Source organism: Microtus pennsylvanicus, chromosome X, assembly GCF_037038515.1.
Source record: "Microtus pennsylvanicus isolate mMicPen1 chromosome X, mMicPen1.hap1, whole genome shotgun sequence".
In the NCBI taxonomy this organism is placed as follows: domain Eukaryota; kingdom Metazoa; phylum Chordata; class Mammalia; order Rodentia; family Cricetidae; genus Microtus; species Microtus pennsylvanicus.
Window position 1 is genome coordinate 87,147,182 of NC_134601.1, and position 24,662 is coordinate 87,171,843.

At 45.7% G+C, this 24,662-nt stretch overlaps 2 protein-coding genes across 8 annotated transcripts in view; both read right to left on the reverse strand.

Annotated features, from left to right (window-relative positions):
* Positions 1–430: 430 nt before the first annotated feature.
* Gdpd2 (glycerophosphodiester phosphodiesterase domain containing 2) lies at positions 431–9,589 on the reverse strand. 4 transcript variants are annotated; one of them, XM_075957620.1, is made up of 16 exons: positions 9,375–9,589; positions 7,381–7,494; positions 7,045–7,148; positions 6,667–6,760; positions 6,410–6,469; positions 6,058–6,156; positions 5,790–5,883; positions 5,492–5,637; positions 5,289–5,371; positions 5,027–5,177; positions 2,658–2,879; positions 2,304–2,452; positions 1,611–1,758; positions 1,398–1,480; positions 1,141–1,166; positions 431–1,051 (listed from the first exon to the last, which is right to left on the reverse strand). In XM_075957620.1, exons 2-16 carry the CDS (start codon positions 7,483–7,485, stop codon positions 999–1,001), a joined length of 1,617 nt encoding a protein of 538 aa, XP_075813735.1. In that variant the 5' UTR covers positions 7,486–7,494; positions 9,375–9,589; the 3' UTR covers positions 431–998. The 4 variants fall into 4 exon arrangements, with proteins under 4 accessions (XP_075813735.1, XP_075813734.1, XP_075813732.1 ...); XM_075957619.1 differs by having other exon boundaries at positions 9,255–9,573; XM_075957617.1 differs by having other exon boundaries at positions 5,289–5,637; positions 9,255–9,573.
* Positions 9,590–11,771: 2,182 nt separating this feature from the next.
* Kif4a (kinesin family member 4A) overlaps positions 11,772–24,662 on the reverse strand; it is a 122,527-nt gene continuing 109,636 nt past the window's right edge. The window contains exons 24-31 of one of the 4 annotated variants that reach the window (XM_075957090.1): positions 24,383–24,490; positions 22,806–22,883; positions 22,224–22,322; positions 21,574–21,747; positions 14,958–15,074; positions 12,753–12,875; positions 12,317–12,512; positions 11,986–12,115 (exon numbers count right to left, since the gene is read on the reverse strand). In XM_075957090.1, the coding sequence (XP_075813205.1) occupies positions 12,318–12,512; positions 12,753–12,875; positions 14,958–15,074; positions 21,574–21,747; positions 22,224–22,322; positions 22,806–22,883; positions 24,383–24,490 (894 nt within the window). In that variant the 3' untranslated portion in view covers positions 11,986–12,115; position 12,317. Of the gene's footprint in view, positions 12,513–12,752; positions 12,876–14,957; positions 15,075–21,573; positions 21,748–22,223; positions 22,323–22,805; positions 22,884–24,382; positions 24,491–24,662 lie in introns of all 4 variants that reach the window. The other 3 variants (XM_075957091.1, XM_075957092.1, XM_075957094.1) reach the window with 3 other exon arrangements.

The window sequence follows — 24,662 nt, forward strand, 5'->3', positions numbered from 1 at the left end:
TATTGAGGCATTTGCTCCTCAAGGGGAAGGCTATCTAGAACCAGACCCTGTGTGTATCCCAGAGACGGTGGGGGGGGAGGGGTGAGGTGGAAATCAGTCCTTGCCCTCAGTCTGAAGTCAAGGGCACAAGTCCCCGAACACGCAAGGAAAACTGGTGGCATTCATCAAGCACGTCACTGTGGCAAGGGATCCAGCCCTCTGAGGGGGGGCCAATGACCACAAGGTGGAGCTACAACGCAATCCTGCTCAAAGCTCCTGGGCCATCCGGACAGAGGCCACAGTTGCTGCTCTTCAGCCTGCTGGGGAGGCGGGAGGTGTTAGCCCCCCACCCGTCTCCCCATGATGATGACCTCTCAATGTCCTTTTACATTCAGTTCCTGATGGAATGCACGTCCGTCCAGCCCCAGCACTGAAATGATTAAACTGTGACCGAATGACAATTAAAAATTCATTGAATAACAGATTAACAGGCAAGATACAGGGACCATTCACGGCTCACAACCAAAAGCACCGTAGGCACAGAACTGCATTGCTAAATGAGCTTTCCAGCTCCCAACCTGTGGGCAGGAAAGACGCTAAATTGTGAGGGTGAGGAGAGAAAGGGACTGGAGTGGGGACTGTCTTCATCATCTTTAAGTTCTCCAGTCACCATTGTGGGCTATTCCACCCTGACACACCCGGCGTCTTCTACCCGAGCACATGTGTGTGCAGGCCCAAGACATTATCTCTCACTTGGTTTAATTTTGGGAGTAACTTCCTGTCACTGTCTTTCCAACTAAGTCATGTTAAAATGTCTAAGGCAGCAAATTCCATGGCAGCTTGGGACATGCCCACCATTTGGACAGAGGGCCCTCTTAGTTTGAAAACTTCTGTTATGAATGCTCCCCTCCTCCAAACATTTTATTCCGGGATGTTCCACTTGAGCTCCTTCCCTTCCTTCCCTCTGGCTGCTGCATGCAGCCCTTGGTCTGTAGCTGATGGGGGCACGGGTTCCGCATTCACTCCGAGGTGACATTGTTGATCCTGGTCAGCAGCACTGTTGCTTCTAAGCCTAGGACAGGGGAGAAGAGGTGGCTCATGTAGGGGGTGACACCAACGGGAATGAGGAGGAGGCAATGAGAAGCAAAGGGGCATTCTTACCTGTTCTCTTTCTCCTGGCACATCTCCTAGAGAGAGAAAGTTTTTCTATTGTGAGTTCCACTGACTTATAGCAGAACACAGGGGTTCTCCAAACTGCTTTGCCCAGGGCCAAGACAATTTACTGGTATAAGGAAAGCTCAAAAATCAACCGGACTGGACCAGATCCCAATCCTGGGCAGCATGTGAGTCACAATTAGCTTTATTACCTGGAGCCCCGGGGAAGCAGTGACCCAGGAGACCAAAGCAAAAACACTCACCCTCGGAGGACGAAGATACACGAAAGCAGCAGAATAGAGGCACAGTCGGTGACGATCCATATCATTAAGTAGATCTGAGGGGGCTACGGGGTTAGCAGAGGGCCGTCAGTGGTCAGAGTCCCCAGGAGTAGCATATGGGGGTAAATAAGTATGGAAGGGGACAGGTTTAAGGAAGGCAAGAGATGGGAGATGAAGAACAGTGAGAGCCCTTACAATAAGCCAGAGGGGGTGGTGCATCTGTTTCAGCAGCTGGCAGTCGTTGGTGGTGACTGAGTCTACCCCTGCACACCAGAGCAGGGAGAAGAGCCAGGGCTTGTTCACTACGAACAGGTTCACCGAGACATTACTCTGGTGGAGTGCCCTGTGCAAGTGGGAAAGGAACGAGGAAGCATCCAGAATTTGCCCAGCTCACAGCTGAGACTCTGCCCTGGATCCATCCTCCTTTATACGGATCTCTGGAATGTAGAATTAATACTAACGCCTTTCTCATGTCCAAAGCCCTATCCAGTTTAGCCCCTGTCTCTCTCTCCAGCTTCCTCCTCCCCTTTCTTGCTCTTTATTCTCTCCTTGCTTCTTCTGGATTTCCCACGGTTAGCTCATCCCACTTTTCAGTGCATCCTAACGTGGCTTCCCTGCTTCCTTACCCCCAACCCCAATCACTACCCGATAAAAATGTGATTTTCTTGTCTATATATTTTGGTAGTTCCCAAATTTCATGAAAGCTGGGACCTTTCTTGTCTTATTCACATGATCTCTTTAGGCCTACAATAAATGCTACATGATATATAGCAAGCATCCGATAGGTATCCATTGTGGGAATGGATGGATGGGTAGCTACCCCCGGCAGCGGTTCTTTCCTGACACTCAACTTTGGGGTTCCCTTTATTCCTCTCCTCTGGCACTTACTTGATATCCAACACTGGCAGGTCTTGATAGGGGAGGTTGAGAAACTGGGGCTGCTCAGTCCTGTTGCCCCCCTGATGTCCATATATCTGGCGCATCCTGGGAGCCCGTTGTTGCACAGAAGCACGGTCTTCATCCGGGAGCCAAAGGACCTGTGGTTTAGGGGAGATGAGTGTGCAGCCGAGGAAGTCCCAGGGATTCCAGGGACAGGTGCAGAGACCTTTGGCCACAAAATGTGGTATGTGACCTGGGGTAGGAGGACGAGAGCAGGAGGCAGCCTCAGAATTATCATGGCTTAAGGAAGGTAGGTGGGAAGAGGGGCAAAAGGGGGACTTTGGGAGCACTGGACAACATCACCATGGCTTGGGGCACGCTTGCATTCAACACAGCCTCCAATGTCTGATTCACAAACGTGTCATAGTATGAGTGGTTGATCGGGGGTCGGCGCAGGTCAAACATGACGGAGAGGTTGAGGGCTGCTGCTTCCTTCAGCAGTTCTTCTAAGGCTGGCACTGTCTGATTCTCAGCCTCCTTCCGATCAGAGCCTGACAGCGCTTTCGCCCCCCAGAAGGGTTGCCTCTATAACAGAAGGGAATTATTTCAACATCACAGGAAGCCTCTAGTTTTCTCCTGATACTTGCCATTATTTGTTCATTCGTTCCTTTTGAGCCGGGCTTTCACTATGCAGTCCTGGTGGCCTGGAATTTGCTATGCAAATGTAAAGCATGCTGGCTATGAACTCATAGTGAGCTGCCTCTACCTCCCAAGTTCTGTCTGGGATTAAAGATGTGAGCTACCACACGCAGCTCGCTCCCCTCAGTCTTACTAAGTGTGCTACCTGGGTTCTACCCACCTCTGAGCCAAGGTCTCTTTCTCCAAACTGTTGCTTTCTCCTGTCTAATCTTACCCTATGGCTCAGCCTCCTACCCCTCCAGGTTTCTAACTTCTTTTCCTCCTGCTACATCATTTATTTATTTATTTATTTATTTATTTATTTATTTATTTATTTATTATGTATACAATATTCTGTCTGTGTGTATGCCTGCAGGCCAGGAGAGGGCACCAGACCTCATTACAGATGGTTGTGGGAATTGAACTCAGGACCTCTGGAAGAGCAGGCAATGCTCTTAACCTCTGAGCCATCTCTCCAGCCCTACACCATCTCTTGAGTCTCATAGAGACCTCTGTGATCTTGAGCCTTTGCTTTCCTCCTGGTCCTCCGGTTCCTTTCTTGTTGCATGAATTACTTTGCACAGTGCTCTCAAGAGACTCCTTTCTGCCTTTCGTACACCCTCCAAACTCTGATTCAGTTTTCCAACTGTCTGCCCCCTCCACCTTTACGACAGGGGCTGCACACTGTCTCAGGTAGATGACAGCATGGGGACCCTCGGCATTGCATTTCCTGTTTTCACTCACCGTGGCTTGATGCACCTTTTACTTGCTCTTGACTGGCCTTTTCTCCCATTCCTCCTAGGGGCTGTTCCAAGCTACTGCCATCCTGCCTTCCTTCCCTTACTATCAACTAAAGATCTCAAGTGCTGACATAGGTAAACCTGGGTAACACTGAGTATTTGCTATGTGCCGAGTGTTTTCTGTGTATGAACTGACAATCTGAGAATCCTAGAAAGGAAGTACTACAATTATTATTCCTGTTATACAAATGAGGAAACTGAGGCACAGATTGGCTAGGGATCATTGGCCAAAGTCACCATAGCTAGTAAGGGCTAAAGCCAAAGTTCAAATATAGACATTCTAGCTGGGCGGTGGTGGCGCACGCCTTTAATCCCAGCACTCGGGAGGCAGAGGCAGGCGGATCTCTGTGAGTTCGAGACCAGCCTGGTCTACAAGAGCTAGTTCCAGGACAGGCTCCAAAACTATAGAGAGAAACCCTGTCTTGAAAAACAAAAATAAAATCAAACAAACAAAAATATAGACATTCTTGGTTCTTAATTATTCTGCTATGCCATCAGATATAGACTTAAATATATAAAAGAAAAAGAAAACTGAAAGTCTGTGTTGTGATCTTAATCTTTTTGAAAAAAATACATACATACATATTATTAGTGAATATTTTAAATGGTTGGATTATGGGAGATTCCAATTCATAAATTATTTTTCTGTGTTTTTTTTGGTACAATGAACAAATACTACTTTTGCCATCAGGAAAAGAGGTACTGTGAAATTAAAGTATCCTTTTAAATATTTGTCACTGCCGAGGATTAAAGTCAACACTTCAATGGCCCAAACTTCAAAATTCTTCAAGCTCAAGCCCCTACCTCCCACCACTCCATGAATCGAATCTGCCAGTTCCACTGAGCTACTTTTTGTTCTCTAGAAACCTACTTGTGTTTCCGGTCATTCCCCATGCCCTTACCTCAAACTAGCAGCTCCATGTCCCAAGCAAGGGTTTGGAGCAGATGTCAGGTTAAGTGCTTGTCTAGCCAAGGCTCCGAGGCCCATCCTAGCACTGTGAAACTAGTTTCCCATTCTGGCTTTGCGAAACAGTGGACCTCACTCCCGTCTGCCCAGGAGAAGTATTTTTATTGCTCTATTTCCGACTCTGATTGTCTTTCACTCCGGCTCTCTTTCCTTCTTAGCACGTGGGAGCGACATGAGGGCAGAGACTGTTCTTACTGACCAGCACAGGGTGCAGCGAGTACATACTGCTGGCATGAACTCTGCCCTGAGTGCCACCGAGGTGGTGGCCTCTTAGCCGGCGCCCTCACCTCTAAGAACCAGGCTCCAGCGTTGAGTCTCTGCAGTTCAGCCCAGGAGAAATCGCTGCTGTGGGCTGAGACTCGCTCTGGAAACACAGAGGCTACATCGGTAGTCCTGCTCAGCCGCTCGTCATGCATGAGAAAGGGGACTCCATCAGAGCTGAGGGCACAAGGAGTGTCAGGCATCCAAGCTCTGGAGCTGCCATCTTTTCCTGAGTGCCTTCACAGTGTCCCTCAGCCCACCAAACCCCTGGGCCCCACCCTCCATCACCTGACCATCACGTCTGTCTCAAACACAGTAGCTCCACATTCGGCTGTCTTCCTTAAGGACATCAGGGTGTTCTCGGGGGCCAGCTGGGAAAGGGAGTCAGGAGGATGTAGTAGGGAAGGGTAGGGGTCTGCAAATCCACAGGCCGAGTTGCTGAAGCCTAGCAGATTCTTCCTTACTTGCCCAGGCTTCTTCCTGTCACTCACCATGGGAGCCCCTCGGTGTCCCACCAGACCAGGCTTGGGGGGTAAGTCTCCGAGTTTCATGATGCAGGGGGAGGAGATGAATAGGGGGGCCAGGTAGATGACCAGAGTGATTCCAAAAAATAGGAACAGTAGTAGAACCTTGGGGCCTATAGAAAGTGGAGGACAGGCTTTGGGGAAAGGCAGCAAATGAGTGGGAACTCTAGGGGCAGAGGGCAGACGCTCAGGCACAAGAAACCGAATAAGCAGTGGGAAGAGACACTGGTGACCAGGGAGGGTGTGTACGGGCTGAAGTTGGCACCTCTTGGTTGCATACGGTAGAAGGTATCTGCCACAGGCCAGGCCAGGAAGGTGATTCCAGCAACTGCTCCAATGTGAAGGAATGGGGCTGTGGCCTGTGGATAACAGCTGGTGAGGAAGGCTCGCCCTCCTATTGTCTCCCCGCCTCCCTCTTAGGGCCGAACTTTTGGAGTTCAGAGAGACCTGCAATCTCACGGGACCAGGGACAATGTAATGTTCCAGGCCGCGGGCCAAGGCTTCTGCCTAGACAGTGGAGATCAGCCACTCACCTGCAGTGACAGTCGTAGACTATGCCACTCCTGCCGCCATTGGATATCCAGTCCCACCAGGCCAGTGGCCACCAGAAGTATAATGAGGAGCAATAGCACCTGGGGCAAAGGAAGAACGAATGGGCTTCACTGTCAGCCTCGCTCAGGGTTGAGTATGCTACCTCCTTATGCCGTTGACACAGGGTTCTTCCCCTCCCTGAACACATCCGCTCTGCTTTCACTCAGTAAATACGGGCTGGGTTCCAGGTCCTGGCCTGGACCCCAGGGATCAAAAAGTGACGGCCTCAAGCAAATAGCCATCCATCGGTGTTGGACCCGACATCCCTTCTCCCTCAATGCCACGTCATTGTACCTTGTGGAGACTGTGAAGATGCAGAGGCTGACCACAGAGCTGCAGGAGCAGGCCCAGGAGCTGGGGACAGAGGGTAGGGGCACTGAGGAGGGGCCCGGAGAAGGCAAGTTCACCCAATGGGGATGTGCAGACTGGCATCTCCTTCCCACCCCAGAATTATCGCCACCCCTTCAGTGGCTAGGACGAGAACACGACAATAGACCTGAGCAGGAATGAAGGGCTTAGATGGGAATTGGGTCAGATATCCTTGGACCAACCAATAGCAGGGATGCGTATGTGACCAGCAGAGAGATGACCAGCACGACTACCAGGGACCAGTCCATCCAGTGTCCCCAGTGGCGGAACAGGAATCTGTAGGAGGGGAAAGGGAGGTGTTCAAGGGGAGGAGGCGACTTGAAGGAGGTTGGGAGTTGAGTCCAGGAAAATAACTAGAGCAAAGGGGAAATGCTTCATAGGGCCAAGGTCTCCAGGGATGGGATGGCAGGGGTGTGGGGGGGATCTTTTCTAAAGCGGTTGGGAATGCGGGATTCTGGGGCCATGTAGAGCTGGGGATGACTGATAGCGGGGGCGGGGTGGCTGAGCATGGGTTAGGAAGGCTGATATGCAGAGGAAGGGGTAGATGGAACGTGACACACTCATTGAAGTTGTGCAGATCATTGAGAAGGATGAGCCCGATGTAGAACCAGCCCAGGGACAGGAGGAAGGTGAGGAAGAGCAGGCCAAACCAGATGCAGTCGCACTGCGGAGGGGCAGGAGAGAAGCTCTCAGCTGATCCCCTGTTCATGCTCAGAGGCCCCCAGGACAGCAGCTCTGTCCTACACTGAGCCGCTCTTCCTGTATTTGAGGGAGATTTTCTTCCTGGGGAGAGAAAACTCCTTCCTCCCAACTGCCTATGAGTACAATCAGTCTCCATATTTCTTCCATGCAGCCCTTTCTCTAACTCAAGGCCTGCCCCCCCAACCCCACTCCACCTTGCTGGTCTTCATCCTCTGTCTAGGCCATTTCTTCCAGTGACAGCTATATAGGCAGTGGAGGCCGTGGGCCCAGATGGAGCAGCAGCCAGGAGACTCGGCCATGGTGAAGGCCTGGGGGAAGGGACATGACCTTCAGGAAACTCTGACAGAGGACAGATCTCAGCCTCCCCTCCCTCTTGGGTTTGCTGTCACAAGGAAGACCCAGAACTCTGGATTCGATAAGGTGACTGGCACAAGCCTGGAAAAGAGGGACTGTTAGGAGTCTTCCATTTCTGCTGATTTTTGATATTTGGGAAGTCAGTGGTCCAGCCTTTTTGCAGGCATAATGTGTACTCCTTTCTATTTAATGACATCCAGGTTTGGGGTTGGAGTCCTTGCCCATAGTAACTTAGGAGAATTGCCCCAGGGTGGGGCAAATTCAGTTCAGCAAGTTAAGGCAGACCTGACTGAGCTTGAAGCAGCCAGCCCATTGCTGCCTTCCACCCCAGGAAGCAGAAGTAACCTGAAGCAGAGGTTCCCATTCCGACCCTGGGCTAAGGGAGGCAGAGCAAGCTGATTAGTTGCTATGGATACAGAGATTGTACAAACCACAAAGCCTGGACTGAAAGATTCCGTGTCCACTTCCCAGGGTTGGGGGCACTGCTAAGACTGGAGAGGAGCTGGTTGCCTGGATCCCTTTCTCCTAGGCCTCTAAAGGAGCCCCTTTCCTGCCTGCGCAGTCCAGAAAATCCAAGCCCCCCCCCCACTCTAGCCTCGTCCTTTCCTGCCCAGGCATCATGTGCAGTCACCCTCCACCCCAAAGAGAAATCCAGCTCTCACCTTCCCCCTCCCAGGGGCCCCACCCTCTGAGTTATCCTTAATGAAAGTACAACACACACACAGGGCAAAGGTGCATGTGTGAGTGCCTGCATTTGCGTGTACGTGTGTATAGGGGTGGTGGTGGTGGCGGCAGGGGAGTTGTCTTGGAGCAGGGAAGGCTTGTACCTTGTAGTTCTGAATACGGCTGAGACCAAGCTGATCCACAAACTGGGCTGGGCCTATGACTGTGATTCTGTATGAGAGGCTGGACGGTTTGTAGCAGGTGAGAATTCTACTACCGAAGCACCAATGTAAGCAGGGTGTGCTTGTGTGTGATATGTCAACATATGTACGTGTATGTGCACTAGTGGACTGGTGGCTGCCAGTAAATGGGTTTCAATCTGACTGAAAATGTAAAGGAATCCCTGGGTAATATCTCCCTCCCTCCCTCCCTCCCTCCCTCCCTCCCTCCCTCCCTCCCTCCCTCCCTCCCTCCCTCCCTTCTTCCTTCCCTCCCTCCCTCAGCCTCTCTCTCTCATCTAACTGTCCTGTACAAAAGGACAGGGCCCCTTGTTCACCGTGAGTCTTATAGGGGTCCACAGTGGGAGGGCTCCAACAAGGAGGAAAGGTGTGTGTTGTCTGTTCTTGAAACTACCCCCCTTATTCCAAGTTCCCCCTGGGAAAGGAGGGTTCTGTCTAAGGAGTGGCAGCGTGGGGTCTGGGGAAAGGAAGAAACCTTTACCTTGTGGGTCTCTTCCCAGACTGTAGTCAACCCAAAGGGAAGCCCCTGCTTCTTCCCATCCCCAAACTGGGCTACACTAGCCTGTTCTGAGCACTATCACACACCCCTTGTCTCCTCTAGGGTGTTCCCCTGCACCCCAGACTTCTAGAGTCCTCCCTCCCTCCAGAGCTGCCTGGAAGATGGAATCAGGATCTGGCCAGTCTGAAAGACCCAGAGCAGAGAATTTGATAGGGGTGTTGCCTGAACCCCTGGACTCCATCCCTGCGGGGTTGAGCAGGTCCCCACTCCCCAGCTCCCACCGGTCGCCCCCAGCCTTCCCCAGCCCTCACACCTTTTACTCAGGGAGCGCGCAGCTCTGCTTCCCAGCTCCTCTCCGAGGTGTCTGCCTCCTCCCTTTTGCAGTCCCTGGCTCAGCCTCACTGATCAAACAGGTGTCACTGTTGCCACCTACAGGAAGAAGTGTGGGTCCTCTTGGAATGTTCGCAGAGGCTCTACGGCCTGAGCCCAGCCACGGTGGGAAGGCGGGCGGGCGCCAGAGAGCTGGGAAAGAAGGTCGGCTTCTTTACTCGCAGGAGCTGGCGGTCAGGGGGCTTGGTGTGAGGAATTCCTTTGTGCAGCCTTCCCCATTCCTCTGTCCCTCCTCCTGGTCCCCTCCCAGTCACTGCCAGAGGGCTTTGTCCTGGTTCTGGGAGGCAAGGGCTGAGGGCATAGGCGGGAGGGAAGATGGGGGAGGTGACCACACAATTTTGCAACTTGGCAGCAGTGAGAAGGGGCCCCGCCAGTCCCCTGGAAACTCTAGAACAGATGAGAAAGTCTCACCTCAAGCTTCCTGGAAGTACAACTTCCAATCATTAGCTTCCCTTTCCTCTTGGGCTATTTGCATTTCTGCAAGGTCCGCCTATGAGACGCTCTTGAAGTGACTTTCTCAACTCTGGGCAGCCAGTTGCCCAATTCCTGGACTAGGGGTCCCTGTGGCCCCCTCTGAGAACCTCATTCAGGATATCGGGCTTGCTGCCTTGTTTGCCTGAACATTGAATCATTTCAAGAATCGCTTCGGGAGTGTGGAGTGTATTGGGGTACCATGCTTTTGGAAGATGAACATGCACAAAAGAATCACTCCAGCATCAACAGGAGGTGGACTAGCAAGTTGTGGTAAATTGAGTATAAAGCAGAGTTGCCTGTGAGCTTGGAAGGGCTGAGACAGCTCTTGCATTATGACTTGGGGTCTGTGCATTAGCACTGTTGGGGTGTTGTTACAAATAAACTGGCTTCCCCTCCCCCTCCACACACTCAATTTCAACAAGTGAGGGAGATTGGCTCTCTTCTGCCAGGAGCTGGTCCCCTCCCTCTCAGCTTTCCCATTGTATCCAGAGGCTCTAGTTGGCAATGACAGAGATTCCCTAATTCTCTCAGAATTAAAATGCAAAGAAAAACAAGGCTGCTTGCTGGCAGGAAGCCAGGGAGGGCCAGCGGGTCACCTAGTCCTCCACCGGGAGTCATTCTTGGCAGGTTGTTTTTCAATTTCGTTTCTTTGCTTTGGTTGTGTTGGATTCTAGAATTTTGTCTTTCTTTTTTTTTTCTTTTAATCACTGCTTGGCCCTTAGCTCTAGCCCTTACTGGCTAAGAATTTTGTCTTTCTTACATGTGGGGACAGTTTGTGAGCTCTTTAGAAGCAGAGGGGGTGGGGGAACAGACCAGGATTCAATATGCATTGCTATGAGTCTCAAGGCTGGCAAACTCTCCAAAGGCTTCAAATCTAGCCTGTATGTGGTCCTGCAAGGCTGCCCCTCTATCTTTTAATTGGAGATGATGGTAAAAAGTAAGTCTTGTTTCTCCTCTCTTTTTTCAAGGGGAAACAAGGAGCCAGTTTGTAGTTTTGTTCTGTAACTGAAAAGCAGCGTGGTGCTACACCCATTGAGCAGACTGCAGGGCATAAGGGTCATATAGTTAAGTGTATATTGAGTTCTCGTCTTTACGAACATTGTAACTCTCCATAACTACTTCCCTGTACCTCGGTACTATCAGTGTGCTAGATGTTCAGCATTCCCCGAAAGGCCCATGAGTTCAAGATTTGTTCTCTGGCCTGTGGTGCCATTTGGGAGGCTGTGACACTTTTAAGAGATAGCTTCTTGTGGAATGTTTTTAGTACACTTTAGGGTATTCTCTTGAAGGGACGATGGGATCCAGATCCTTCCACTGGTTTTTCTATCCTGGCCATGAGGTAAGCAGCTCTGCATCATCACATGCCTCTGTCATGATCTGATATGGGCTACAAACCCTGGTCTAGAACCTCCAAATCTGTGAGCTAAAATAAACCCATTTTTTCCATGAACTCATTATCCCAGGCATTTGCTATAGTATGGGGACGCCGACACTCTATTTTCTTCTATGTAAAGTACAGGCTCCTATCAACCTTGAGCATGTTTTGGTGAGAAGCAAATACAATTATGGCAGGAATGTGGCAATGGCCATGCCATTCCTACTTCCTAGAGCAGCACAGCAGAGAAAGGCAGTGCCATGCTCTGTGCCAGGCTCTAGGAAAGGGTAGGAAGTTGGGGCAGGTGTAGCTCTGTGACAGAATGTTTGTCTGACATGTCCAAAGCCCCGTGTCAATTCCTATCCCTGTAAACAAAACAGAACACCGAACAAACAAAACACTAGGCAGACTTCCTAGAAGAAGGAAATATCTGGACTTGTGGGGAAATTGTAATAGATCCCCTTAACAGTTTTCCCAGGGGGCTGAGGAAAAAGTGTTGGAATTTTATTTCTTCCTCTAACAAAAAAGGATCTCCTTTAAGAGCTAAATTTAAGTGTTGGAATTTTATTTCTTCCTCTAACAAAAAAGGATCTCCTTTAAGAGCTAAGGTTTATTTATTTTCTTAACATTTAAAAATGTTTCATTCACTTTAGCAACATGACAGACAGTTGAAGTTCCTGTTAAAATCCAGAGTTGGAATGGAGCAGCCCCACTCCTGAGTTGCGGTGACGGAGTTGAGTCAGGTCTCCATCCTGCATGAGGCTCCTCCATTAAGCTGACATGACCACGAGAGAGGAACATCTTGGCCTCTGCTGCATGAGAAGAAAACTCAATTGCTTGCAAAGAAAGAGCTAGATTGTGCTGGGGATGGGTGTCCTATGAGTCAGTCATCAGGAAGGTCAGTTAGTTCTTTCCAACAGATGGCTCAGCACCTTCTGGAGAAGAAAAGTAGTTGTTTGGAGTAGACAGAAAAGGTCAACATTCAGCAAAGGTCCTCTTCCTTTCAGTGACACTTTTTTTTCCTTTTCTCAAAAGCAAAACCTAAAAGCTACAGAAGTCTTTAGCACCCTTCCCCTCTGAGCTGCACCCTGAGAATGTGTCCAGGACAGACAGAAGAGAGAGACCATGACCATAACCTCAGTGGGACTCTTCCTGTATAGGAGAACAGCCAGAGAAGAAGCTGGTATTGCTGGCTAGAGCTCGCTTCTTCTTCTTGCTTGTGACCTTATTTTCTTGTGATTCTGAAGGTCTCAGTTCTGGGTGGTCAGAGGAAGGAACAAAAGCAGGCCTGCCCAGCAGCACCTGATCTGCATCATATATCTCTTTTAGGATCTAGGAAAGACAGAGACAGAAATGAATAGACGGGCCCAGCTGAGCCACTACAAAGGTTCCATACAACCCAAGTAATACGAGGCATCTCCTACAAATGCTCTCTATTAGATAACACACTCCAGCCAGCGCAGCAATTTGATTATATCTTTCTCCACAACTATCTCCCATGGGCTTCTATCATAGCTAATGCAGAGAAGGATGCAAACACAGTTTTTTCATGTTTTGAATTTAGCCACCCACCTTGCTACTGGGAGTTGTACAGACAGGGTTGAAGAAGCTTAATCCTGAGGTCACTTCTGTAGGGTCTTCCAGTTTAAAGGAACTTTCAGAATCCTGGGTTTGCTCAGTAGCATCTAAGTTATCCTGAAATCAAGCAGACAGGCTTATTATAATTTAGCTCCCTGAGTTACAAAATAGCCTGTTCCTCTTCAGCCAGGGAAGCCCCAGCTCTGAGGACCTGATCAGCCCATTACTCAAAGCAAACCTAAGGGAGCTACTGTTCAGAGAAGCCACAGGGCTTAACATGTTCTGTCCCCAAAGAAATGAGTTTGTGCTTAAGAGGTGAACTCCCTACACAGAGAAACCCTGACTCAAAAAAACCAAAAAAGAAAAAAAAATAACAAAAGAAAATATCTTCAACTTACGGCAAATTTTAGACCGGGTAGTGATGGTGCACGCCTGTAATCCTAGCACTTGGGAGGCAGAGGCAGGTGGATCTCTGAGTTTGAGGTCAGACTGGTCTACAGAGTGAGTTCCAGGACAGCCAGAGTTGTTACACAGAGAAACCCTGTCTTAAAAAAACAAACCAAACAAACAAACCAAAAACCAAAATAACAACAAAGAGGAAGAGGTAGACTCCAAGGACTTATTCACGTCTAGAATGAGACATATGGTAAAGGGAACTTTAAAATTAGGCCGAGCTGAGTGTGGGGTATATAGCTTACTACCAGGATTTGGGAGGCTGTGGCAGAGGGATGACAAGTTTGCTACAACCTGGGGGAATTAGCAAGACCTAGTCTCAAAGAAAATTATAAAAGAAGGAAAATGAGGTCAAGCTTTGGCTATTTCTGTGATTAAAGTTATTCTGCCTCTAACCTGCAATAGCACCTATAGGAGGCTCTCTGCATTAGTATTTATTTAGGGTACAGAAGTCATGTGGGTCATAAGGTGACTCTGCATAGAATTAGCATTAAAACTGGAGTGGTTTGTTGTAAAAAACAGCTGGATTGAGATCCAGGAAGCCTGAGGTTTAATCTTAGTTGTCAGGACAGCTATATATCAGGCAAGTAACTTCAGTTTGTCTCTGGAATTTAATTTCTTCTTTTGTAAAATGGAAACCTTGCCCCAAATCAATGGTTTTCTTTAACTGAAATTCTGTCTGTCTATTTATTTTAGTTTCTCGAGACAGGATTTCTCTGTAGCTTTGGGACCTGTCTTGGAACTAGCTCTTAGAGACCAGGCTGGCCTCGAATTCATGGAGATCCACCTACCTCTGCCTTACAAGAGCTGGGATTAAAGGTGTGTGCCACCACTGCCTAGTTTTAACTGAAATTATAAGGAGAGGCCCAATGTGAAAGTAAGTGAAGAGCAAATTGTTTTGATGGAAATGAAATTCTAAAGGTTTCAGGCAGAGACCCTTTTATGCTGCAGCTTCAGGGTTCTAGAATCCTAAATGAAAAACCATGAGAACAGTGAACCCTTACAAGCCTCCATTATGTCTCTGAGTTTTAGCCTGACCTATACATAGCTTACTTAGCTTAGAAGTCTTCGAAATAAAAGGCCCAAGCCCAGACTATTCCTGTGCAAATGTTCAGAAATGCACGATGAATGTTCATTATACAGTACACTTGCAAGTCTTGTATTATGTGTCAAGAGCTGTGGCCAAGATTTCTTGCCATCGGCATAAGCAGGTATAAGGCAAGTACAGAGACTGAACCTGGTTGCTGCTGCTCTTTTCAGGGAACATTTTGTTTCCTGGAGTTTGTTCTTCCTGGGAGTAGCAGAAGGACAGATACAGTTAATTTGCTTCACAACGCTCTTTCCCCAGAGTCATGGAATGCTCGGTTCCCATACAGCCTACTAACAATTGTCTCAAGATGCCAGAAGGATTCACTTCCTTTCTGGAAGCTGCTATCTCAGTACATGGCTTTCACAATTCCAAGTAAGCCTCTGGACTAGTTTGATCCTGTGTCTCTGTAACCTGTAAGTTCTTGCTTTCCTGTTCCTCGTTCCTGTTTCAGAAATCATGCAGAAGCTTCTCAGACAAGGCTAGGAGTGGGGGTGGGGACTGCATACCCGAGGAGTGAAATGTTTCTTTCTGGGTACAGAGGAAGAAGTGTAGGGATTATTGTTAGGAGATTCCAGGTTTCAGGGCAGAAGGAGCAAAAGGCTAGAAACTCTGGAGAGTTCTGAAGAGATGGTGAGAAGAAGCAATACTGATCTTACTTGGCTCTGCTGTTGGTTCCGACACTTTGTGGGGTCACAGCTGCATGCCACATTACAGTCTGACCTTTGCTTTCTGCATCCACATTGCTTGTTCCCACACCAGCCTTTGCAGGAACACTGCAAAACAGGTTTGTGGGAAGACACATTACTGAAAGGATTAGATTCTAAAGTACCTTTCCTTCATATGCAAGTCTTTTTAGAAACAAGACAAAGAGCTACCATCTCTACCAAACCAGTCCCTCCTTTCATTTAACCAAGATCACCAGGAAGCACCATAGGTTAACTAAGAACAGGTTACATCAAACAATGAAATGCTCTATTTTAGGCAGTATAGCTGAAGAAAGATAAGTGGTCTGTCCTAACACCCTTCTCTCATGACAAGTACTGGGTCACTGTGACAAATACTAGTCACAGTTTCACACTCAAAGACCATGCTAGTACAGTTAGGCTTATTTAGGGACAGAGTCAAGTTGTTCTGCATTTCGTGACCTACTTAACTGTACTTTCTTTCAATGCACATTTCTACATTTTGTCCAGTGTCAGCTAGGGCTTTGTCCTGAGCACTAACTCATCTTCAATATCACGAAAGATAGGAATTAAAATCATTTATATTTGAAACTGCAGTTTTCACAGCACACACACGCAGTACGTACACACACACACACACACACACACACACACACACACACACACACACACACCTTAAAGTCAATTTGTTTATTGGCTCTAATGATGACAAAAAGCTGGAAGGATGACTAATAGGTAAGATAACAAAAATCACAATCTAAATATTTTGACAGGCTGGAATTATAGCTGAAAGTAGAAAGAAAGGATACAATAGGAATAAATACAAGATCGGCATCTGGGCTCCTCCAAATCAGCTATTTAAATACAATATATGGAGATCTAGCTTAAAGTAGTTTGCACAGTGGGTCAAGGCAGCCCACATCTTTAATCCCAGCACTCGGGAGGCAGAGGCAGCTAACCCAATCTACATGGAGAATTCCAGGCCAGCCAGGCCTACACAGTGAGACCAAAATGAATCCAATAGTATGGTGGTTAACAAGTCCTGAGATTACAGCTGCCAGCACTTTTTTTCCTGGTGACATCTGTGGACTCATCCTGAGTTTATAATAAAATTCAAGATCTTAAGGGCCGCTGGGCGGTGGTGGCACATGCCTTTAATCCCAGCACTCGGAAGGCAGAAGCAGGCGAATCTCTGTGAGTTCGAGACCAGCCTGGTCTACAAGAGCTAGTTCCAGGACAGACTCCAAAACCACAGAGAAACCCTGTCTTGAACCCCCCCCCCCGCCAAAAAAAAAGATCTTAAGGACCTTACACATAAGAACTATCATCTTTGTTCTGTAGCTATATAGGAAACCCACAATAACACTTTTTTTGATCAGGAGGATAATGCATATCATCCTATAAAATTTTAAAGCCCAAGGCTATATACAATATTCCATCATGTAGATACGTCAGTTTGTTTAACCAGTCCCCTAATGATAGATACTAAGATAGTTTTGAAAGAAAAGACTCGCTATTACAAATCATGTTTAGTGAATATCCTTGTACACAAATGGAATCTAAACCATACATACAAGGCAAGGCCCTTGAATTCTGGCCCAACTACACCTAACTTCACCTTTCCCACTTCTCAACACATGACCGTCACAATGGCCTTTTCAGGTATGTAAACCCCATTCCCACCCTGAGGTCTTTTCATTTGCTCTTCCCTTCTCCTCTCCTTTACTCTTACTTCTCTCTCTTTCTTTTTGCGACTTAGGCTGGCACTACATAGCCCAGGTTGGTCTCGAACTTGTGATTCCTCTGCCTTAGCCTCTAGAGTGCCAGGAATACAACTATGTCCCCCCATGCCTGGTGCTCCTCATTTTGTTTAGATCTCATCTTAACCATCTGTTTCCCAAACAGCCTTTCCCCTCCCCATTATCACTATAACTTCACTATGGAGTTTTGTTTTCTTCTCTATCACCATTCAGAACTACTTTGTTTTTCTTGATACTATGTCTTTTCCTACAAGAATATGTTCACAACGATAAAGTTAAATGTATTCTCAGAAATACGCTCATTCCTGGCAAAAAGCTACTTAGAAAAGATTCTTGATGATTATTTCCTTAGTATGAATTACTATGTGAGTAATTCTGGGTCAAAGAATAGGAACGCTTTTAATATATGTGTTACTAAAGTGAGCATGACGGAATATTTTTAAAGTTTCTGATATTTTCAGGTTACCTTCCAGAACAGGTATACCAAGTTATAATTCTAGTAGCATTAAATAAGAATTTCTGCCTTAGTCACTTTTATCAACATGATACATTATAATAAATTAAAAAATCCCTTTAGCTACTTTGAGCAAGACAAACAAAATATAAGAGTTTTATGATCTGTCTTCTAGACATTCCTTCAGCATGGCCTTGATCCATTACAGCATCCTAGGTCCTTTGTCCATTTGTGGCTCATGTAAAGGCCTCAAAAATGCTCTTTTTAGCCGGGCGGTGATGGCGCACGCCTTTAATCCCAGCACTTGGGTGGCAGAGGTAGGCGGATCTCTGTGAGTTCGAGACCAGCCTGGTCTACAGAGCTAGTTCCAGGAAAGGCTCCAAAGCCGCAGAGAAACCCTGTCTCAAAAAACCAAAAAAAAAAATGCTCTTTTTACCCTGCCAGCATTTCTCTATTTTATCACATGGGATGATGCAAATGATATCTGAAGGACTGTCATGAGTGATTAGAATTTTTCATAGCCATAACCCGGTGAAATGATTTATAGAATAGCACACTTACACACAGAAGGAACATTTTCTAAAATCCATCAGCTGGCTGCCTTTGAACCCATAGACTTCTGATTTTGCTAGTCTTCAGGCAAGCAGAGACTAGAGACGGGCACTTGGTAGTGATGACGGTAGAGCTGAATGCTCATGAATATTTGACAGATGCGCCACACAAATGTCATATGCCTTTGCTATGCCTCCATCTTATTCTCTCTCATCCCAGGAAGCAGATTAGAATGCCAGAGAAGGACTGTGACACAACTGTACAGAAAGTGCTGGCAACCCACCAGCATATCTCAAGAGATAGCACAGACAGGACGACTCCTAGGTTTGCCTTCTCAGCGCTTACAATACACAAGAAATCTCTGCAGGAGCTAGAGAGGTGGCTCAGTGGTTAAGAGTGCTTGCTGCTTTTCCAGAAGACCCAACTTCAATTCCCAGCTCCAAAGGATCCAATGTGCTCAAACTGGAGCTTCTGTGTCTCTGGGCTCGAGCACCTGTACACATGTGGCATTCACCCACACAGACCCACACATATACATGAGAAAAAAATCTCTGGGGAACTTTTCTAAAACTTCAAGTCCTACCTCAGATCAACTCATCCCAGGTTCTATTTTTTAAAGAGCTCCCCTGAGAAAAACTAGGGTTGAGATGGTTGTTTGACAGTCTGTAACTCTAGTAGTAAGTTCAGCATGTCTCAGAAGAATAAGAGCTGGTCAAATTTTAAACTCAAAGAATAAAGAATACCACAGCAGGACTTAGAAGCATAGCTTTTATCCCTAAATTTAATACTTGGCATGGCCATGGAAAAGTCACTTCTGATTTCAGCTCTACTCTCTCATTAGCACAGAAGAGACAATATCTATTCCCTTTTGGGCACATATGGTAGCACACATTTGTACTGGGAGGCCCAGGCAGGAGGATCATGATTTTGAAGCCACCCTGAGCAACATAAGGAGTTCAAGGCCAAACTAGTTACCCTAAGATCTTGTCTCAGAAAACAGAGCAAAACAAATAAAGATGTGCCCCCAACACAGGTGACAAATGCAAAAAATTTAAATGTGGGTATAGCTCAATGGTAGAGCATTTGACTGCAAAATATTTAAAGATGCTTTCAGTGCTTTAATAAAAATATATAAATAATTATTTTATTCTTTACAAGGTACTTTTTATAATTTTTAAACTTCTAATATATAATATAACATTATATAAAGGTAGTATTACTAAATTTTTCACTAGTCCTTGGACTCAAGACATTAGTACTGGAAGTAATCTACTCTTGTTTAATCTCTTCATTGTACACATAAGGGAATGCAGGCTCATGGAAAGTAAGTACCTTGCTCAGTTACTCAATGAACTATTGATAAATTCCAGACTAGAACCCATGCCAATTTACCTTCTGAGTTGTTACTCAGTCTACTATAGCAAGTGACTTATCATTTAGCATCTCCTTAGCAAGGAAGACATTAATTCTGGAAAAGCCATCCTTTTGGTATCTGCTATAGTATTCTTTCTGTAAGCACAAGAAAGTGATTAGATTTCCCACAGGTCAGGGAACCCTGATTGCTCTTCGGGCTGATGAGGGAGGGGGACTTGATCGGGGGAGGAGGAGAGAAATGGGAGGTAGTGGCGGGGAGGAGGCAGAAATCTTTAATAAATAAATAAATTTAAAAAAAGAAAAGAAAGTGATTAGAGCTGCCATCTTCAGCTGGGTTGAAGCAACAATAATAAAGATGGCCTTCATGTATACTTAATGTGTCTTCCAAGCAGTCTGATCAAGAGTGGACATGGCATCTAAATATTTTGAGGTTGTTAAATAGGAGAGTCCACTTGATCTCTTTAAAGTCCATGCGTAGCCACTTATCAAATTATAAAGAATCACTTCCCAGTGTTAGAGCAACAATGCTGCTGGTAAGCTTTCTCAAGAGCAAGTGTATCCATAATTGTTTCATACCTGCAAACTCCTTTCCAAAGGTTTTAGGCCCTCTATCCTTTTGTTTTTGTGTATGTTTCTGAACTCTGTCTCTATAACTTAGATGCCTATTTAATCTACATTCAGCTCACAATGTTCCTTCAATCATAATAGTATAAATATTGGTTGAGGAAATAAACAAAAGACAGACATTGGGGGCTAGGGAGATAGCTTTGTAGTTAAGAGAACTTGCTGCCTTTGCGGTGGATCTGGACTTGATTCCCAACACCCAAATGGTGGCTTACAACCATATGTAACTCCAGTTCTGGGACATCTGATGCCCTCATCTTACCTTCACAGGCAACAAGCATGCAAATGGTGTGCACACATACGTGCAGGTGAAACAGTACACATACATACATTGAAAGTTAAAATCCTGCTTCATTTTGTGTACGTGTCTCAACACTCTGCTTCAAGTCTTTGCAATCTATGATTTATTGTGCCACAAATGTTCTCCCTCTTGTCCTCAACACTATCTTTGCCACACAGTCACCTCCTTCAATGTCATCTCCTTTATCTACACTTCTGATTGGCTTTAAAAACCCAAACCCTCCTAATTATTCTTCCTGACACAAATGCACTAAAGTTCTCAATATGCTTCTTCCTATTTCTTGTCTGGATTCCTCCATTAGGTTAGAAGCTCTCTGAGGGTACAGTATGCTGCATTATCCATGTCACCACCTGACCAACAATGACACCACCTGGCCGTTTGTTCCTTATGTCTGCTTCACTTAAGCATTTGGCTTTACAAAACTGGTCAAATCAAGTTTATGTTAAGGAAGCCAGTAAGTTAAATTAGGAGCCATTCTTTAAGAAGGTGATTATAGAGCACAGGAGGACTACTGATGAAGCACAGTATTTTGGAAATTAATGTTTCAGTATAAAACAGCTGTATTTAGTAATTATGGAGTACTAGCATTGTGGAAATAAGTAAAGTACACCTTAAAGTCAGGACAGTTTTTAGCTGGGCATGGCACTGCAAGTTCACCTATGATTTCAGCACTCAAGAGGTAGAAGTAGGAGGACTAGGTGTTGATCATCACCCTATGTTACACAATGAGTTCAAGCCTAGCCTGGGATTATATAAGGTACCATGTCTAAAACAAAGCAAAGCAGAGCAAAGCAAAGCAAAACAAAACAACACCCCAAGTCAGACTATTCATAATTAGCCTTAACTTAGCATGTTTGTTCTTACTATCTTTTTCCATAATTCCATTTGTTACTTAGCCTAGTAAGAAAAAAAGGAAAAAGACCACAACAGGCAAGGAAGATAAAGTACCCACTTCAGTTTCGGGTCCAAGGTTTTTTTAAAATACTAATGTGACCACCATAATATGGTGAAAATAAACCAGATCTGGGAGTCTGAACACTAAATTCAAATACTGACTATCACTTATTTTGGTGACCATGGGCCAATTCACTTTCCTCTTGTGGATTTGAAGCCTATCTGTAAGATGCAAGCCATAAATACCTCTCTGGATGTTTTTTATAATTATTAAAAGATGATGTCTTTTTATAATTAAAAGAATGGTTGGTTAAACTATAAAAAAAAGCTGTACAACACAGACTGGGATGATCACTTGGGTATCAGCTTCAGTGAAATGGTACAGAAAGCTAGTATTCATTCAGATTGCCATAATCCTGAACAATCAAAACGAGCCAGCCAACTTGAATACTCAGGTGTTCATGCAGCCCTCACAGCTCATACAGAGGTAGTCTGACAAGTTTCCCTTAGAGCTGATGCCTCTGAAGGAGCTCTAAGGAGTTCAGATGCAGGGCAGGGACAAATGTGAGATTCAGAAGCCAGCCCACTGGAGTTAATTCAAATGAGTGAAATTAGAGAGTTGGCTCATACCCCTTGGGTGTTCTTCCTGGACACCTTGACTAATTTTGTTGGTATCCACTCCTCATCAGTACAATCATCACTGTCATTCTCCTGCTCGATCACAGAATGCTCTGAATAATATTGTAGCTCCTCGATGTCCAAGCTTTCCTCTGGGCATTTGTCTTTAATTCGGCAAGGTTTGGGCTACAGAAAATAAGGCAGTTAATAAAGTTTTTGAAAACGACATATAACATGTTATCATCTCAGTAACTATTGTCAGCAGTATTTACAGAGATTTCAGACTTCTCAAATATATTCCACTTGATTTTGCCAATCACAAAAATTCTGCTTTAGCCTTGCAGAGTCTTTGAAGAGCTAGAAACTGGAGGTCAATCAATCTGAGGGAGGAAGAGAAGACTCATGGTCTAATAAGATAAGCATCTCTGGATGGACAGCTGAACATTGCTCTTTGCTTCTGTTCCTTCTCAGCTATGTTACGTAATAACTGCATGATTGACCACAATTAACCTTCTGCGGAAGCTGAGTGCCTATTTTCCTTACGAGTATATTCTAGTTTTATTGGGACTCCTTACTCTTACAGCCTTTTACGCAAAACAGGTTTAGTACACTCACTCAAACTTGGGCTATGTAAAGGTATCATAGACAACTGAACATTTTACCTTAGGTGGAATATATTCAAAGGAAGAGTCTGGAGACTGAAGGATAGTTTTCATAAGATGGGGTTTCTGTTTACTGGCTACTTGGAGGAGGGTCAGTTTCTGTTTGAATAGGAGAGACAAAGTATATAATGTTAAGGCAGATTCTGGGAGCGTTCATGGCTAAATCAAAGATTCCAGACCTAGGCTATCCTCCTTGTATATCACAATAAAGTGAGCATGGTTAACAATAGAGTATTTGGCTTTCTAAGATCACTATTAGATTAAGGAAAGATATTTAAGGAGGGGTATACTTTATTTTTTGTTTGTTACCATGCGGGTTTTTGAGACAAGGTCTCACTATATATCTTTGGCTGGCTTCGAACTCATAGAGATCTGCCTGCCTCTGCTTCCTGAGTGCTGGGATTAAAACTGCTGGATAAAAACTTACATTTGTTGACTGGTTCACATAAAACCTTGATGGAGACCTTACAAAATCAGGCTAAATATAGTCATCAAAACTGGGGACTGCTTCCAAGGGCTAGCTAGTCTTGGTGGCAACAAGGATCTCCTGAGGCTTATCAAGTGGGTGGAAAGTCATCTTACCTGCTTGATGGCATTGTTTTCTTGGAGAAGCTGCTGATTTTGCTCACATACTTCTTGCATCTTCCTAAGCTCTTCATCCTATTTCCCGATAGCATAATTATAGGTGAGGTTATTTTGGATCCTACATACGAGCTACTAAACAACTCAGACGAAAACACTGCTTTTAAGTGGCCGGTAGATGATTGGTTTTTACATCCCAGGCAGACACACAGAAAGATGTCTCATTCCTTGTTCCTAGGTACTGTGAATGCCTCATATTTCAGTATTCCCCAATATCCCTGAATATACTTGCAGGAAGTGAGCTTTCTTGTCATTTCCTGCTCTCATAGCACCTATGGACATCAGCATGCTGATTCAGAAAGCTGCACCACATTAGCTCTTCCCTGAAATCTGCATGTGCTTCTTCTGTGCACCCTTCTCACATAGACTAGCTAGTCTGAATGCTACTCTAACAAGCCTGCTTAAACTTGCTGGCACTTAAGGCAACTTTATTCATCTATCTAACTTTAACTTGTCTGGTTATGTCTTAAGGTGTGAAGGGCTAAGGCACTCCCGGACTGACAGTGCAGAAATAAGATTCTAAGTTGGACTAAAATAGTGCTCTCACATGCTACTAAAGGGTGTGGTGTTCCCAGACTTTGAAAGAATTTTAGACCTAGGCATTTTATTAACATGTCAGGTCTTGGCCCAGAACAAGTTCAGAGAGATACATTTGAATGCCTTCAGTATTTTTTTAAAATTTACTTGTACTATTTTTAAGTGTATATGAGCACAGATGCCTGCACATGTTGGAGGCTGGGCATGAAATTCCTCCTGAGCTGAAGTTACATGCACATGTGAACTGCCCGGCATGTGTGCGAGAACTCAATCCTCCGCAAGAGCACTCAGTGCTTTTAACTACTAAGTTATCTCTTCAGGCCCCTGCCGTCAAGACTTTAAGTAAATACCAGATCTTCCTCAGCTCTGGAACTTAGGTTAATAAGGCAAAAGAATCAGGAGGCCTAAGTCTGACATGGACCCTTCTGTTTTGGTACTGAAAATTAGGTTTTTGTTTTATCCTTTTTTTTTGAGACAGGTTTTTTTTTTTTGTGTGTGTGTGTAGCCCTGGCTGTCCTAGACTAGCTCCGTAGATTGGGCTGGCCTTGAACTCAGAGATCTGCCTGCCTCTGCCTTTAGTGCTGGGACTAAAGGCGAGCGCTGGGACTAAAGGCGTGCGCCATCACCGCCCTGCCTGAATATCAGGCTATTCTTATTGTAGTTAAGCTGATTTGCCATAACCAGATCCAACAGGGCCTCAAAAGAATAAAGGCTTTGGTTTGTCATTAATTACTTTCTGCTGCAAGTGCCACGGCTCAAATGGAACAGGATCTTCCATCATTTTTTTTTTTTTGATTTTCGAGACAGGGTTTCTTCGTAGCTTTTTGGTTCCTGTCCTGGAACTAGCTCTTGTAGACCAGGCTGGCCTCGAATTCACAGAGATTCGCCTGCCTCTGCCTCCTCTGCCTGCCTCTGCCTTTAGTGCTGGGATTAAAGGCGTGCTCCACTACCGCCGGCAACTTCCTTCATGTTTAGCATACCTGACATTTCAGTGTATTCAGTAGCTGCTGTTCCTTTTCACTAACCGGCTCCTCCAGCTGCTTCTCTGCCATTTGGCATTGCTGCAGCTGGCTGAGAAGATACAGCACCTAAAGAAAGACACAAGCACTGGGTGATAAGAAAGGAGTAAGGGGAGAAAGAATGTTATCTAGCTCAAGTAGTGATTCATGTAACTTTTTTGTGAGTTAAAGGTAAAGAATGTCTTCTTCTCATGGTCCAAAGCAATAAGCTTCTTAAAGCTGTTTCTCAGTATGTATCCTT